General features: G+C 33.5%; 2 protein-coding genes and 1 non-coding gene across 3 annotated transcripts in view; all 3 read right to left on the bottom strand.

Moving 5' to 3' along the window:
• The window catches only part of LOC144852037 (eukaryotic translation initiation factor 3 subunit K-like), a 56,668-nt gene extending 50,231 nt beyond the window's left edge, over window positions 1-6,437 (bottom strand). Inside the window, exon 1 of the mRNA XM_078709721.1 lies at window positions 6,432-6,437. The gene's annotated coding sequence lies outside the window, so the exon portion shown is untranslated. The remainder of the gene's footprint in view (window positions 1-6,431) is intronic.
• On the bottom strand, window positions 190-10,118 carry LOC144852030 (REST corepressor 1-like). Its single transcript, XM_078709710.1, has 12 exons — window positions 9,808-10,118; window positions 8,167-8,223; window positions 6,338-6,418; window positions 5,110-5,324; window positions 4,531-4,655; window positions 3,625-3,685; window positions 3,344-3,447; window positions 2,966-3,167; window positions 2,559-2,694; window positions 1,973-2,145; window positions 1,740-1,861; window positions 190-1,578 (listed from the first exon to the last, which is right to left on the bottom strand). Exons 1-12 carry the CDS (start codon window positions 9,938-9,940, stop codon window positions 1,407-1,409), a joined length of 1,581 nt encoding a protein of 526 aa, XP_078565836.1. The 5' UTR covers window positions 9,941-10,118; the 3' UTR covers window positions 190-1,406.
• A 1,616-nt stretch (window positions 10,119-11,734) lies between these two features.
• Trnad-auc (transfer RNA aspartic acid (anticodon AUC)) lies at window positions 11,735-11,806 on the bottom strand. Its single transcript has one exon. It is a non-coding gene; the product is annotated as a tRNA-Asp (tRNA).
• Between the last annotated feature and the right edge of the window lie 7,030 nt (window positions 11,807-18,836).

Genomic DNA, 18,836 nt, shown 5'->3' with positions numbered 1-18,836 from the left:
AATAAGCACTGTATAGGTAACATTTAGAAGTAAATTGACTGACGGTTAGTTAGAGGATATAAATACTGTATCGAAATTCCAATAATAATGTAGGCCTATAATCACTCTGCAGAATAAACTAAAATGTATAGGCCTACAAACTAGTTGTTTGCTAACACATTACAGTATCCACTACAAATTAAATATGTATGTTTTACAAGACAATGAATTTCAGTTTATTAATTTCTTGTGACCAAAGCTAAACACAATCAAACACATACATCTCAATTGTAAATAAATAATGTAACTAAAACTAACCTATTGCATAACCTAGTTAGATAACTAACCAAGATTTTCCAATTAGATAATCATACAGTTCCGTTCCCACTTGGACGCAACGATCTAGCTGAGCGCAAGTTCTTGCTTGTGTTGCCTCTACGTCCTTTTGTCCTAGTGGGAACCACGAATTAGGACAAATACAACGCCGCAAATGATTGAATACGCGCTCAACACCGCAGTCAAATAAGCGCCGCGCGGTTCGGTGTTCTAAGCATCATGTATCCTCAAATGAAAATTGGTTATATTGGGGATGCGCACTCGATGCACATTACTTAGAACTTAATTCTTTTTTTTCGTTTAGAAATTTTGATCGCCTGCTGAACATCAGTTGTAAGCCTACTGAAACCGAGGAAAATTACATAAATTTTGCGGCGCTTTAGTTGATTATTTGCGGTAATATAATCAGTTTAATTAATTTAAGATATCATGAGAGTCACACAATGAATGAAAATAATTAACTTTCAAATAAAAAAAAACATCAACATTTCTATAACTTCCTCCCTTTGAAGACTACTGTATATCTAAATGAATCAAATGTTTGAATTCCTCCATGGAAATTGTAAACGCACAGAAATAACTTTACATAAATCTATGGCGAGCCAAGCCTGCCAAAATCTTAATGTCTCTGGAATAAATATAAAGTAAATATTGAGTCGGTTTGGTAATAATGAATTGAAAACTTGGTTTTATATTAATTTCTGTACAATTATATTAAAAGTTCATTTTTCTGTTTAATTCCTTTCTTTTTACAGAACTAATGAATGAAACCAGTTTACTTTCTTATTCTGAACACTAGTAGACAATTAGTATTTTTCTTACATGGAGGTATACAAGTTACAATTGCACAAAACTTACTAAAAATTATTTCTTTTATTCTGTATTCATCAGGACTTCATTATAACTAATTGAAAATACAGTCATGGTAGCTTAAGTTGAGTACAAACAATTTCAATATAAAAAAATGCCTTAAATTTTTTTATTTTTAATTTACCATCAATTTGAAAATTATTTCAAAGTTGACATGGTAACTATTGTTTACGGTAATAATTTATGATGTACTGATGAGGAAATTGCTGTGGAATCTTCCATTATGACATAGGGGTTTCATGAAGATTTTGGTTGCCTAGAAGCTGAGGCGGCCTAGAGAGTGGGCCGGTAATAGAGGGATGTGCTCGATGCTGGTTGACTGGAGGGTGTGATGCTGGTCGAATCAGAGGCGGAGGAAGTTGTTGCAACGATGACCTGGGAGGCTGCAAAAATCTATTTTTAGAAATACAATAATACAGTAATAATTGTCAGATGTATTGAACTTATATTTATTTTTTATAACTATAGTTGTTTCTCTATTATTCAATATTATACTATAATATTTATTTTCTTTATAAGTATATTTCTCTAAGCATACTTTTGAACCAACTCACCTTGCTTGTGCAGGTATAGTAGTTTTTGGTGGTGGTTGGCTGGTTGGTCGAAGTAGAGGAGGCGGTACATTAGCCACAACACCGGTCACTTGGCTTGGTAGTGGCAGTTGCTTTTCAGATATCTATATATAAATAAAAACAAAGAGTGCATCAACAACGTATTGCCTTCACTAAGCAGCAATTGTATAAAAAAGCTATCAACAAAATAAAACGAGTGTAAAAAAAAGTGTTACCTCACTATTTTTGTTGTCGTTACTAGCAGCCTGGTCGCACTCGTATTCTTCGAGGACCTGATCCAAATTAAAGCGCCTCCTATAATTGATTAGGAAACTTGAGCATTGTTGTACGTTCTTGTTGCCTACAACGTCCGCTATTGCCTGAAAATCTTTCCCATACTTTCTCACAGCTGTTAAAAAACACCAGAAAATATCTTTATAACTTTAACATAATACAGACAAACAGTGATACATATGTGACAGTGTATTACAGAATTCGCCTATAATACTGGACATTAATGCCATATGTGGAGATTCTGGTGGGGTGGTAGAAAGTTAGGCATGACATTTCAAAACAATAATATATACACAACATAACTATGAATTAAAACCTATGCATCCATACCTATTATAAAATGGTTTGTTCCATACATATTATAAAATGGTTTGTTCCATACCTATTATAAAACGGTTTATTCCATACCTATTATAAAATGGTTTGTTCCATACCTATTAAAAAATGGTTTGTTTTATGCCTATTATAAAATAGTTTGTTCCATACCTATTATAAAAAGGTTTGTTCTATTTTGTAAAATAAATTTACCTTGAACAGCTAATAACAATTCATCATTTGTCCATCGTACATTATTGCGTGGAGGGGCAACTTGAGGGCGGTATTCTTCAAATTTGTCATTCATGCTGTTGCGTTGTTGGCTTAGTAGCTGCTTGTTGTACTGAACCTACAGATATTGAACAAATATTACATATTTCACATTTTTGTCAACCATGGCTGGATAGGAACAATACCTCCAAGCCCCATTTATTGAAAGGTTTTTGTATAATTTTGTGTATTGTGTTTTATTTTTCAAATGTTTTTATTGTATAGACCATTTGTAAATTAGGAATTTCAACATCAATATGGGCATGAACAGAGTATGCAAACTCTATCCATTCATTATTTCATTATTATTATTATTTTAAAAATAATAATTTATTTAAACATTCCAATACCTCTCTCTTCTTGTTGGTCATTTCTGTATCCAACTCCTTAAATATAACCTCTGACTGGGCAGCGTTGGTCATCACCATTAGGTCTTCAGCGCTTATGTACATCCCCTTTGGTGGCCTTTTTCTTGTCCGTACCGGATGATGACGTAAACTGTGTGACTCGCTACGTACCGGGCCAATGTGCACACGCATTACTCCAGTACGTCTAGTGACAAGAAAACAGAGATGTATTGATAAACTTTGAAAAATTATCTGCATTGTTTACAGGTTAAAAAGTTTTGTTGAGTGCTAGGGGGAAAATGGTTACAAGCCCATGTACAAAGTTAGGCTGGCAATTTCATCCCACCTCTGTCCAACTAAACATCAGGAGCTGCGTCTTACCTCCAGTAACTGTAACACTGGTTGCAAAGTTGGCCTTTTGGAGTTGTATGAAGCTGACTAACAGTGGCAGCACAATTTGAACAGCCGCCTTTTGTCCCATCACCCTGAAACAAACACACAAATAAATCCTATGCAACTACTAAGCACGCTAGACTCCCAGATAATCCAGATAGTGTAAAGTGCCCAATACAAATATAGAAAATAATGATCAAATAATGTTCGATATGAATTCATGGTTTAACTGGATAAAAATAAGCCATAAAAAAATCAATAAGGCATACCTTTTGAGCTTCTTTCTCTGGGTCAAAATCACTGTCATTGCTGTTTTCACCACTTTCATCCCTATAAACAAATAACATTTTATAATCTTAAGCTCTGTCTACACTATCAAACTAGTTTGACATGTGATGTGCCTTATGATAGTGATATGACATCATCATGTCCATATATGGGCAAATAACATGTTTTTGTCACATAAATGTTGATAGTGTAAACAGAGCTTTAAGCTATGTCTACACTATCATACTAGTAAGTGAATGTGCCCAAATATGGTGGTGATATGCCCAAATATGATTGTGATATGCCCAAATATGGTGGTGATATGCCCAAATATGGTTGTGATATATCATCATCATGATTTGATAGTGTTTAAGGTTTACTTTTTAAATCATAGAGGGACATTAAAAGGGAACTTCTTCGCTTTTACAACAAGATGCCAAAATTAGAAGCTTTCACCAATTTTGCTAACTATCAAATTCTAGCATCAATCCATGCAAAAGAAATGATAATTGGATTCTCTACATAATTTGTTCAAAAAGGAATAAAGTAAAAATACTGGATCGATAATGGTTTTATTTTGGTCATATTCCATAATTAGGAAGCTGAGGGAACATTCTGTAAAACAGTGACAATGGCTATGGAGTAACATTATAATTCTGGTCTATTCAGAGAGTTGTTTGCGTTCACATGCTCAAAAGGCTGTGTTGCGCACGGGAGAATGTAAAGAATGCTGATCACGCTGTTACGCTCAACACATTCGTAGTAGTGTGTGACTGCGTAGGGGAGTATCAAATGGTTTATTGCAGCCGCCATCTTGTTGGTTCCCCCTCAATGAAGAATTGTTCTGTGATAACATTGGAGTTGAGGATCTAGCCTTTGGCTATAAGATCTTTGAGTCTATTACTTACTCTTCATTCTCTTTTTGGGCGAGGGCAAGCTTGCGTACGTGTCTATCCATCAGACTGGTCCTTGTTCTTGTTTTCTTCCATTGGTAATAGTACCTCACAAGAGTGCTGATAGATTTATCAGGAAGCTGTCAAAAAACAAATATTAAAATCAAGTGGTTAATATGGAATTTTAAGAATGATCTCATTAAAAAAAATGTTTACAATTAAAACATTATTTACTATCCAAATATTGTTCTTAGGTTATTTTTACTATCCATCTGTTCTACTGTATTCCTATTCAGTGACATCTATTTGTATTTAATTTTTATTTTATGTGTATGTATTATTTGTATTACATAGATGCTATATTCATTTAATAACTATCTAGTTTCTGTTAAATAATTACTTTGTATTTCATTTACAAGGCCAAATCCAAACGAGTGAAAGCTTTTTATCTGGTATTTTTGTCAAATAAGTTGATCAATGTAATTATTACTATTATTTTACATTTTGACAATAAAAGTTTTTGAGAAGCGCCCTCTCTTGTTCTCCTTGGTCGAGTTAATCAATAAAAAGTATGAAGTGCAAAAATATAATTACCATTTGTCGTATCCTGTGAAAACTTTTGCCGTGAAAGCTGAACGCCTGCTCGAACAAAACCTTGTCTTCGACCGTCCACTCGCTTGGGAAGGGGGTAAAGTTTGGCAGATCGGCGAGTGATTTAGCAACGTTGTATTTATGCCAGAACAACATGCCAAGTGCCTGCTCTGTGTTGTATCCATACTTCTCCTTAGCAACGTGAATGTATTCATCAACTGAAGTAAACAAAGAGAATGGCACAATGTTAAGGACTGCCATGTGATAAGGCATAAGTTTGTGTACATGTTTGCACCTTAAAGCTGTCTATACTATCAAACCTTATGTGACAAAAAAATGTGATGTGCCTATGTATGGACATGATGATGTCATATCACTACCGTATTTGGGCATACAGTATCATTACCACCATGTACACCACACTTATTTTGTCAAACTAGTTTGATAGTGTAGACTTACTGTAAGGCAAGATACCGTGTACAGTAACTCAGTGGCAGATCAAGGATTCTGAAATAAGGTTGTGGGGAGGGGCTGAAGCTTAAAAAGTGCTGAACTTAACCTATGTCCTATCTTTCGCATTGCAATTTTTTAACCTCTGCATTCATCTATGAGATACTATTTGCCTCATCCTTCTGGTAGGATGGTAAGACACTTCTACATGTGTATAATAAAAACTCAGTATTTGAAAAGTCTACAGGAGGGGATATTTGCTTGAATCTTGTGCATTTATCATGGTAGGCATTGGACTTAATTCAAAATTCCCCAGTTTCCAGTATGATAAAAGCCTCATTTGATCTAGATTTTTAGTAATAAATGGTACAGTGTAACTATTGTAAAATTTTTAAGTAAAATGTTTAAAAGCATTGTTACACTGTTAAGCGAGTCGAGGTTATTTAGAATTTTAATAGAAAATGAAAATCCATGCACGAATCAACTACAATACCAAATGAACAAAAAACATATTGAATTATTAAACTTTTATCTGTTTTTTTGAAAAATCTTTTAAATAAATATTATCAGTATGCAAGAATACTGTACAATTACATTACACTTCAATTAGAATGAATGGTGCTTTTTTGCAAGTCATCTCCAAAAACTTAATTTTTTGTAGTTTTATTTATTTATAAGAATTTGAATCACCTCCTTATCCAATGTTACCGTTTGATTTGACATAAATAAAGAATATTAGTTTAGACACAAAATATAATGAATTTGTAGAACTTTTATTTACGTTTAACTTCCGATACATCCATACACGGTGCCCACACAAGTAGTGCCTCAGGACGAGAGTCTGTTTTCATAGGTCCAGACGCTGTAAAAAAAAAACCAAAAAAATTACAAGAATTCTGAAAATCACGACTTTTTGGAAAACCAGACTTTATGGCCAGACAAGCGGTAACGGTAAAAAAAATATAGAATTTATGTTATTCCTTATGTCCATTTTACACACAACGCAGACCGGACGGGCTATTTCCGCTCAGGGTAGATACAGATTCTACATGGTACAAGCTACAGTATGTGGTTTTTCGCTATGTTACTGCTCGTCTGTGTAAATTGGCCTTAAGGGAAAGAGTGGACTATAGCAATCTATAGTAAATAAAGTACTTTATGGTTTCCTGCACATAAATCAAAACAGGCAGATTAAATAATACACAGTAGGCCTAGTACAGTACATATTGCATCATAAAAGGATATCTGTTCCTCTATATTTGATTTTCATAACACGGTTTAGTCACTGCACTTTGATAATTCCCCACCAATTTATCATTAAATTAATTATGTTTAAACTTTGATTTATCACGTACTATATCTATTTACAATTTGATTTTTGTGGTTTGCTTCCCTCACAACAAACTACTAAGATCCGTGATATGATTATTATCAATTCACATTGTGGTTTATTGTTCAGGGATAATTCTTCCTATTTGAACATTTAACAAAAACATTTCATTTCATAAAGTGTGCATGTTGTGGTGGTTTTAATTTCATTGTTCAGTAAGTATTTACTTTAATTCTGTGTAGGTGTCATTTATGTAATTGTTCCTAAGTAACCAACATTACAACAGATTAGAGTTCTACTGTACAACATTTTATTTGTCTGGCAAACTCACAATAAGTTCACACTGTATGGTAGCTGGTAGTCAGGTCTAAAGCTCTGTCTACACTATCAAACTTTATGTGACAAAAAAAAATGTAATGTGCCTATACTGTATATGGACATGATGATCATATTACTACCATATTTTGGTAAATCACACTTTTTTTGTCAAATCAGTTGATAGTGTAGACAGAGATTTAGACCAGGGAGTTGTAAAATACTTTATATTTTACAACTCCCTGTTTAGACTACTCTATAGTAAATGTTAATATTTAATCATTGTATTCAATTACTGGTTTCAGAGATCTACAGTAGTATACTACCAGCTTTCTTTCACCATTTTAACACTGCGATAGGAATTCAATATTTCAAACTATCAAAAACAAACGACATATTAACTACTGTATTTGTGGGTACAGAAAGGTAAGAAAATATAAGGCATTAGTCCTTCATTAGTTGGTTGGTTGAAAGTACTGTACTTATAGGTAGGACAGAGGTACTGTAGATGAAGCATATTGTTTGAAATGTTGAGAAGCTCAGCAGTTCTTTCAGACTACATAATGTGGCGTAGTACTTTTAATTATTATATTGATTTTCGCCATCATACAAACCTCCAGGCAATATACTACAGTAGTCTGGCTATAATGACGGTCTCTATCTGGCCAAAATAAATTGCCAAATACTACGCATTTAGCAAATGTTATCTAGCCAAAACCGACATGCTAAACTACAGTACTGTGTGTCTCCTATTCCAAATTGGTCACCAGTTTTTAATGAATGTTCCCCCGATAGAAGGGAAATTTACAAATAAAACTAAAAATACAAAACAATTGGGTACTAACTAATGTGTATAATTTCAAGATTTATCATTTTATGTATTTGATGTATGTACAGTGCTCTGGTTTTAAGGCCTTTTATTACTAAATTTCTATTTCCTCTGATAAAGAGCAATATGAACTTACTTTCAACGACATCTGGTATGACTGCTTGGTATTCAGCACCGATTCTCATTCCAGGCTCTTAAAAAGAAATGAATGTTGTACCAATTAGAAAGTTACAGTAGAACCCCTATTAAGGGACCTAACACAGCGTACCCTTTAAAGGGTGTCCCCTAAATAGGAATCTTGGAACAGCAGGAATATACTGTACACCCAGTGGCCTAATGGCTATGAGTGCTCACTGGTAAAACCTAGGAGCCCTGGGCATTAAAATATGTTGAAAAAGGCTAAAAACGTCAGCATGGGCCTCAGTGCTACGCCACAAAATATACAGTAGGTACTGTTGTTAAGCTCTGTCTACATTATCAAACTAGTTTGACAAAAAAAGTGTGATGTGCCCGAATATGGTAGTGATACTGTATGCTTAAATATGGTAGTGATATGACATCATCATGTCCATATACACTATACTGTATGGCCACATCACATTTTGTTGTATAGACAGAGCTTTAAAGGCAGATAGGCAATAAATGTATTTCTTTATGATAAAAAAATGGATTAAAAAAAATGTGTGAATATAAGCGAGGATTTGTCCGCAATTTGTTCTTGGAATAGTGAAAGGAAGTTACAAAAATTACTATAATATCATTTCCACATAAAATTTATTATTTCTTTCTGGTTAAGGAAGCCCAATATAATTTTAAAAGAAAAATGAAACAAATTCAAATAAACAAACTGATCCAGATTATTTCTACATCATTTTCATGAACATTGACCAAAATATAGATCGAAATGTTACATTCTCAATTTATAATATTTGGAGCTACTGTATTTTTTTTAACTTTATCTTTACTACTTTAAAGTTACTACTTTGCAGAAGGCTTGTAGTACATACTATCTAGTATTTTTTGCCACTAAAGAATTACCAGTGTTCATAATATTTCTTTCATATTTTGTCTGTATGTATTATTATTAATACTGTATTACATTAATTATATAATTTACTAACAACATATTCTTTTATGAAATTTATTAAAATTTGTTAACGCTTGATGACATAAAGACAAAGGATTATAAATGAATAAGGAAGTTGAAAGAACAATATTTTTGTTAATAATACCACAGAAAAAACAATGTAATTTTTAATTGCTTTTCCAGAGCGGAAAGGGGATCTAATTCAAAAAGAAAAATGAAAGAAATTTGGGTGATTTACTTTGCACGTTTACAATACGGAAGCTTCATTAAGTGTAAAATAGAAGTGCTACTGTAATACGACTGATTTTAAATGCGATCGATATTGTTGTAAACCCCACTACTAGTACTACTAGTACTAGGTAGTCACCAAGGCAATTAAAACTTTTATTTTATATTTTACCTGCCAATTGGCAGTTCTGATCTGATGTGAACATCTGCATCGCATAGCTGACTATCTCCTCCCTTTCTTTCAAAGGTAGCTAGGGCCTAGGTAAAATTCTAATAAATTAAATATCTTGATTGACCTCATTTATTTCAATTTGCACATCACATAAAATAAAAACCAGACTTAAGTAAGGTAGTACTTAAGGTATTGATTTAAAAAAATTAAAATTGTGTAGAAATATAGTAAACAGCATAATAATAAATAACGATAATTTGAAATGTTAAAGTCAAGAAGTATGAACAAACCATGTTCTTCATCGGAACTGCTCCCGGGGCTTTCATCCGATCTGTGCCCGTTGGAAGTACTGGCTGAACCGGGCCTGGCTCCATTTGATCTTTCGACAGCATCAGAATTTCCATTTTTTTCCACAACGACCATGATTATCAATCTAGATGTCAGTTTTTTTTATTCTGCTACTTAAACAAACTTAAAATAGCCTAAAATTTAAAATAAATAAGTTTTAATTCGTCGCGAGAGAGTAACTGTAGATGGAAGATTCCATTCATTCTTTGTTCAGGCTCTCTCGCCAGGCTCGAACCGGCTAGCTAGGGACGGATTCAGGGACGACGTCGACGTTAAAAGAGGGACGATAACCCTAAATTTACCACTCGATCATTGACGATATCAATGCGCCAATAAGTTTTCACTGAATATGTAATTTTAAAACCCGACCTAGGCCCTAGTTGATCTATAAATAAATGTATTCAGGAAATATTTCTAAGCCTATTCTAAAAATGTAGGCTTCTAATTTAAAAGGTGGTGTAAAATTGTCGATTGCTTCTTTGATTGATTGCGCAACAAATTTAGGGGATTTATGATTAGCTAGCTTTTTAGCTGCTTAGATTAGTTAGGTATAGGCCTAAAGCCTATGCTAAATGCCTGTTTAAAAAAAGTATGTCTACATTTAATGTCTGTTTACCTAAATTATTGTCCATAAACAAAACGTATGGTATCGAAATAAATCAAATCAAAATTAATAAATTCCCCAGAGTTAGCCAATGTAGATGTAGCACGCATGGATTATTTTATGTGCGTTTGAAAAATCCGCCGTATTTTTGTTTGTATTGAAATCATATAATTATAATTACGTAATGCTATAAGGTCTTGTAATTAATTTGAGTCCGTTGATTGTATATTTATAAACAAAAAGGCCATGGATTCCGGAGCTGTGAAAACCATTGTTTCCAAATAAACATTCAAATAGAGCATAAAGAAACTCATTTCAAGGATATCATATTCGTAATTTTGCTTTTATTGCAGAATGTTCACTCAAGTGTGAAAAGAGTATTTTTGCTGCACAATTTTCGTTTCTGCTGCATTCATCTGTGGGCATTTATTATAATCGCAAACTCAAAGCGGCTTCTAGTCTTTGCCCGTATAGAGAGTCTGTCCTGTGTATGGAACTAGGCCTAGAATTGGAAAAGGTGTGATTTCAACTTGTTAAGGTAAGATGAATGAATACTGATTGATTTCATCATAAAATGGTAATTAAGGCTAATGAATAATAATTATAATTGAAGGTGGTATAGTTTGGTGATCCTTAGAAGAAGTATAGGTCTAGGCCTATACAGCGCCACAGTTTATATACTACGAATTTTTCTACTTCTGAAAAAAAAGGAAAGGTATAACTATAGGTCTAGTAGGACTACTATAACATGAAAACATACATAATTTATTTTGCTGGTAAACATGTTGTTTCGGTGTTTTTTTTTGTTCCTCAATTAAGCTTGATTACTTAAATTGGACACAACGCCAAAGTTTGACCATCACGACGCGATGGATCATCCAACTTACTGGCATTTGTGATTGGTCAGTTAATTCATTGTGTAACGCCTACGTCATTGCGATGCCTTCTAGGTAAACCATGGAGCAATAAAGTCAACAGACCGCTCACTTTCCAAATGTTTTTTTTTTATTTATTTATTTCAACAATATTTTATGAGGGTGGTCCATCCAGCATCAGCTGATCATTAGGGACCCTCAAACAAACAGTAAATACAAAATAAACTATACAAACACAAAATTAACAAAGATATAAAAAATAAATATATATATATATATATACAAATCAGGCAAAGAACATTAATTCTAAACCGCCCGGTGATATACTGAAATTTAATTAATTAATTTGAAACGATAAAGATGAGGAAATCTGTGAGAATGAGAAAAACTCGCCCCAACCGAGACTCGAACTCGGACCGCCTGCTTGATATGCAGATGTCCTAACCATTAGACCACTGGGGCTTTCATGGTATTGTTCAAACTCGATTGGATAGCGGCGGAACAGCAGAGCAGCAATAGTCCTCAGTTGTACGCACGCGCACCAGAGATCAAATTGATACGCCCTCATATATATATATATATAAATATACAGTATGCCAACAATGAAAGAAGGAAAAAAAGAAATAAAATCAGAGAGAGAGAAACAGGTGTTTTTTCAAAAGATATTTAAAGGAGGAGAAATTGTAAGAGTTACGAATGCTTAAAGGTAGAGAATTAAAGAAAGAAGGAGCATTGAAACTAAAAGAAAGTTTAAAGATTTCAAGGTAAGGACGAGGGATAAGAAGATCTCCTTTAGTAATTTGCCTAGTGTTCATACGGCCGGCCGTTGGAAGTTACTTTTTGATAAAAGTGTATTAGGGGAATTCCCATTCCCATGCGACCTTTGTACTGTATTTCTATACTACTGTATATTAACTTAATTGTGTGGCAAATTGTATAGTTAGATATTCAATGGTTCGATACCCACAATCCGATTTCAATATAAGGAAACCTATGTATTATCAAAACCACTTCCGTCAAGTAGACCTCTTTCTGTAATTAGTTATCCGCTTGGTATACCAAGCGGATAACTCCTTGTAATTGTATGAGATCAATATTTTTGGTTATCCGCAACTTAGTTGCAGGATAACCCTTGTGATTGTAAATATCTTTTTCATCTTCTTTGTTATTCTTCTTTCTTTCCCGGATTTTTGTCTACAGCATATCCCCTATTGCTTGTGAATATATCTTTTGTATAACTTTGTCATTATATGGACATTTACCTGAAGTTGTGCACCTCCATATTTTTAATGACGTTAGAGTCGCGGAGCGTAAGTTACGCGCAATTTTATGAATTTCAATGATAGGTCATAGATTATAAACCAAAAGTCATTTTGTATTGACACTTGGTAAAAATTTAAGTCATATCAAGGGCAAACTTTCTATGGATTAAAAATGACATGTTTCACAAGAATTTACGCGCGCACGCGCATTTAAAATTTAAAAATGCGCAAAATTAATTTCTAATCAACTTTCTACGCTGATCATGACATTTTGAGCATGTAAAAAATTTTCACGCGCGCGAAAAATTTTACGCGTAAGGTGCGCACGGAGCATGAAAAACATGTTTTTTTCTCTTGAATTGTGATTTTCCAGCCTTTCCTAGTCATTTAAAAAAAGATTGACATCATTTCAAATTAAAATGACGTCATACGAACACGTTGATTTATAACATTTGCGCGCGTTTTAGTTGAAAAAGTTACAAAATATTGTCAAATATATGCCTATTTTGAATCTATTATAGCTCTTCAGGATCGAAGGTGACCTCCAATTTTTTTAACTTATTATGCAAGAAGATAAATTGTAGATATGAATTCATGCAGAATTTTTACCCCTCGGATGTTATGACGTCATCGTATGGCCACACGAATGTAAAATATAGGATTTTTTACTGTTTCGTTAATGCTCATCACATTAAATAGAGCGCATCTCGCTTATACGTATTCCATTTCACCCGATATTTTAATACTGTCTAGGTCAATTAACTATCTTTCGCATGAGTTAAAAATATTTTAATTTTTATGACGTCATCATGTCTAAAAATGTAAATAACGTGGGTCACCTATTTTCATTTTTACAGTAAATTTCAATCTGTTATAGCTCGTCAGAATAAAAAGTGATAATCATAATTAAAAGGGTTTCTGGAAGCTATTGGATTGTAGATACGAATTCATGTGAACATTTTTCAAATCAGATGTTGTGACGTCATCATATAGCCAGTTGAATAAAAAAAGTCGTATTTTCATCTCTTGCGTAAAAGTTCATTGCGTTTAAACGAGAGCGCATCTCACTTTCACGTGCCCAAAATTCTTCAAATTTATATTAATGTAATTATTTAGATAATTATCTTCTAAAATAGTTATCTTTATAAGTCAATTTGATGACGTCATCGTGTTAATAATTGGCTTTAAAAGATGGGTCTCGTAATTTCGTCTATGCTACCACTGTATATAACATATACAGTGTATTCTGTAAATACTGTAATATGCTGTATGCTACAAAATAGGTACAATTCAGCACTGTAAACATATTTAATTCATGTCATAGGATGGCATAATCATTTTCGGCGTTCATATATTTTAAACGTATGTGCATGTTGTGTTTGCGCGGATAACCCGAACTCGTCAAAGTGACGAGTTCAAATCTAGTTTTTCTGTATTATTAGTTATCCGCTTGGTATACCAAGCGGATAACTCCTTGTAATTGTATGAGATCAATATTTTTTTTCTGTATTATTCTTCTTTCCTTCCTTCCTTTTTGTGAGTCGTGTTCCTCTAAAATGTGTAAACATAACATTTCATAACTTTGACAACATATGGGCATTTACGTGAAGTTGTGCACCTCCTATTTTTGAATGACGTCATAGTTGCGCAACGTGACTTATGCGCAATTTTATGAATTTCAATGATTGATCATAGATTAAAAACCAAAAGTCATTTAGTATTGACACTTTGACAAAATTTAAGTCATATCAGGGGCAAACTTTCTACGGATTAAAAATGGCATGTTTGACAAGAAGTTACGCGCGCACGCGCATTTAAAATTTCAAAATGCGCAAAATTAATTTCTAATCAACTTTTTACGCGTTTCTTGTCATTTTGAGCATGTCAAAAATTCCCACGGGCGCGCAATTTTTTATGCGCGCGGTGCGCACATAGCGTTAAAAGCATATTTTTTTCTCTTGAATTATATTTTTCAAGCCTTTCCCAGTGATTTTGAAAACAATTTAGACCTTTTCCAGTTTAAATAACGCCATACGAACACGTTGAATTAGACAATTCGTGCGCGTTTTTTATGAAAAAGCTTAAAAAATCGTCAAAATTATGTCTTTTTTTAAACAGTCATAGTTTCTAAAGTAAACCGTTAACCGTTTATTTTTATTACAAAATCTAGAAGTTGATGAGTTGTAGATATCGGATCATGCATCAATAAGGCTAAAAAAACATTGTGACGTCATCGTATGGCCACACGAATGTAAAATATAGGATTTTTGTCTCTTTCGTTATTGCTCATCACATTCAATGGAGCGCATCACGCTTATCTGTATTCCTTTTTCTCCTACATTTATATATTGTGTAGGTCAATCAACTTTCTTTAGCATGAGATAAAAATATTTTAATTTTTATGACGTCATCATGCCTAAAAATGTTAATTACGTGGGTCATTAATTTCATCTTTACAGTAAATTTTAATCTGTAATAGCTCGTAAGAATAAAATGTGATAATCACGATTAAAACGTTTTCTGGAAGCTATTGGATTGTAGATACGAATTCATGTAAACATTTTGCCAATCGGATGTTGTGACGTCATCATATGGCCAGTTGAATAAAAAAAGTCGTATTTTCATATTTTGCGTAATAGTTCATCACATTTAAAAGGGTGCGCATCTATATTTTACGTATTCAAATTTCTTCTACACGTTAATATGTTGTTCCTGAGATAATTTCCTTCTGAAATTGCTATCTAAGTGTTTCATTTTGATACCGTCGCCATGTTAAAAATTGGAATAAATGGCGGGTCCCGTAATTTCACCTATTCTACACTGTATGTAATATGTATACAGCTTATACTGTTTGCATGTATATACTATATGACACAAAATTCAGCACTAACAGCATGTCATATTCTTCAGTTCTTGTCATAATGCCATAATCTTTATCTGTGTGCAATATTCCAACGTATGACGTGCACGTGGCGTTTGTCGTGGTGCGGATAACTAACTCGTCAAAGTGACGAGTTTCATGTCTAGTTCTTCTTTCCTTCCTTCCTTTTTGTGAGTCGTGTTCCTCTAAAATGTGTAAACATAACATTTCATAACTTTGACAACATATGGGCATTTACGTGAAGTTGTGCACCTCCTATTTTTGAATGACGTCATAGTTGCGCAACGTGACTTATGCGCAATTTTATGAATTTCAATGATTGATCATAGATTAAAAACCAAAAGTCATTTAGTATTGACACTTTGAAAAAATTTAAGTCATATCAGGGGCAAACTTTCTACGGATTAAAAATGGCATGTTTGACAAGAAGTTACGCGCGCACGCGCATTTAAAATTTCAAAATGCGCAAAATTAATTTCTAATCAACTTTTTACGCGTTTCTTGTCATTTTGAGCATGTCAAAAATTCCCACGGGCGCGCAATTTTTTATGCGCGCGGTCCGCACATAGCGTTAAAAACATATTTTTTTCTCTTGAATTATATTTTTCAAGCCTTTCCCAGTGATTTTGAAAACAATTTAGACCTTTTCCAGTTTAAATAACGCCATACGAACACGTTGAATTAGACAATTCGTGCGCGTTTTTTATGAAAAAGCTTAAAAAATCGTCAAAATTATGTCTTTTTTTAAACAGTCATAGTTTCTAAAGTAAACCGTTAACCGTTTATTTTTATTACAAAATCTAGAAGTTGATGAGTTGTAGATATCGGATCATGCATCAATAAGGCTAAAAAAACATTGTGACGTCATCGTATGGCCACACGAATGTAAAATATAGGATTTTTGTCTCTTTCGTTATTGCTCATCACATTCAATGGAGCGCATCGCGCTTATCTGTATTCTTTTTTCTCCTACATTTATATATTGTGTAGGTCAATCAACTTTCTTTAGCATGAGATAAAAATATTTTAATTTTTATGACGTCATCATGCCTAAAAAGTTTAATTACGTGGGTCATTAATTTCATCTTTACAGTAAATTTTAATCTGTAATAGCTCGTAAGAATAAAATGTGATAATCACGATTAAAACGTTTTCTGGAAGCTATTGGATTGTAGATACGAATTTTGCCAATCGGATGTTGTGACGTCATCATATGGCCAGTTGAATAAAAAAAGTCGTATTTTCATATTTTGCGTAATAGTTCATCACATTTAAAAGGGTGCGCATCTATATTTTACGTATTCAAATTTCTTCTACACGTTAATATGTTGTTCCTGAGATAATTTCCTTCTGAAATTGCTATCTAAGTGTTTCATTTTGATACCGTCGCCATGTTAAAAATTGGAATAAATGGCGGGTCCCGTAATTTCACCTATTCTACACTGTATGTAATATGTATAGAGCTTATACTGTTTGCATGTATATACTATATGACACAAAATTCAGCACTAACAGCATGTCATATTCTTCAGTTCTTGTCATAATGCCATAATCTTTATCTGTGTGCAATATTCCAACGTATGACGTGCACGTGGCGTTTGTCGTGGTGCGGATAACTAACTCGTCAAAGTGACGAGTTTCATGTCTAGTTATCTCATTGTTCCACGTGCCAGTTTTGCGTGTTATGACCTTCCTCTAGTTTCGCAGTTTCTAAAGCTCTGTCTACAATATCAAACTTTATGTGATGTGCCTATATGGACATGATGATGTCATATTAATACCATATTTGGGCATAAACTTTTTTTTGTCAAACTAGTTTGATAGTGTAGTGTTCAACTGGTCTGAGGAAACGATTCATGATAAATTCTCAGAGTTGATTCATCAGATAAAAGCAAACGATTTTTATATTCAGGAAAGGTAAGATACAATTGCAGTGTCACATGTTAAGCTCTGACTATCAAACTTTATGATGTGTCCATATATACTTGATGTCTCTAGAAGTAGTAGTGCCAGTACAATGTTTATTGAACATGGTGTCCCTTCCTTTAATGAGTATACATGCGAAAATCTACCTATGGTTATGCAACGTATGTTGAATAGTGGTAACATCCTTGTAGCTTGTATTCTCCATAACTCCAAAATGTATTGTAGATGGAGAAGCATTTTATATACTAAAGTTTAGAGTTTACGATTTTTCTTTTTCTGTTTATAAGTTTATTAATATGGATAATACTTCCGAAATAAATAGAAATTGAATTGAATTGACACGATGACATCAGTTCACTATACCATATTTGGACACCGTCAAACTTTTGGTAAAACTAGTTTGATAGTGAAGACAGCTCAGAGCTTTACAGTTTGTATCATAGGCCTACACTATATACAAAATAACACAGCACACCATTGGAAAAATGAAAAAAGGGGATTTAATTATTCATAAACTGAATGAATGTTATTGTGAAAATAGGACGAAGTTTAGCTATGATACAATTACTGGTATAACATATACTAAAGTATAAAGCATAGTAATAGTTGTTCTTCTTGAATGCTCATTGAACAATTCATCAAAGTGTTAAGCTCTGTCTACACTATCAAACTAGTCTGACAAAAAAAAGTGTGATGTGCCCAATGGTAGTGATATGCCCAAATATGGTAGTGATATGAAATCATCATGTCCATATATGGGCACATCACATTTTATTTGTCACATAAAGTTTGTGTAGACAAGGATTTACTTTACGAATGAAGAAATCATTACAAAATACGTACTGTAGTAGTATAAAAAATACACGATTTTATGACTAGGCTGCTGGTGCTATATTGGGTCACTAATCTGCAGCTGTCACTAGGTAGATCTTAACTGACTCTTGACAGTCATCTAGATACGAGTTTGCAGATGTCACTAGGTATATCTTAACTGGCTATTGACAGTCATCTAGATACGAGTCTGCAGCTGTCACTAGGTATATTGTAACTGACTATTGACAGTCATCTAGATACGAGTCTGTGGCTGTCACTAGGTAGATTGTAACTGACTATTGACAGTCATCTAGATACGAGTCTGCAGCTGTCACTAGGTATATTGTAACTGACTATTGACAGTCATCTAGATACGAGTCTGCAGCTGTCACTAGGTATATTGTAACTGACTATTGACAGTCATCTAGATACGAGTCTGCAGCTGTCACTAGGTATATTGTAACTGACTATTGACAGTCATCTAGATACGAGTCTGCGGCTGTCACTAGGTAGATTGTAACTGACTATTGACAGTCATCTAGATACGAAGTCTATGTATTAATAATACAATACTTTTTTTATACATTAGGACCTGTGTTCTTCGCCGTTG

The sequence above is a fragment of the Antedon bifida genome, chromosome 9, assembly GCF_963402885.1.
Source record: "Antedon bifida chromosome 9, ecAntBifi1.1, whole genome shotgun sequence".
NCBI classification, from domain to species: Eukaryota; Metazoa; Echinodermata; class Crinoidea; order Comatulida; family Antedonidae; genus Antedon; species Antedon bifida.
Note: the sequence above shows the minus strand (reverse complement) of the source record. Positions and strands in the feature narration are given on the sequence as shown.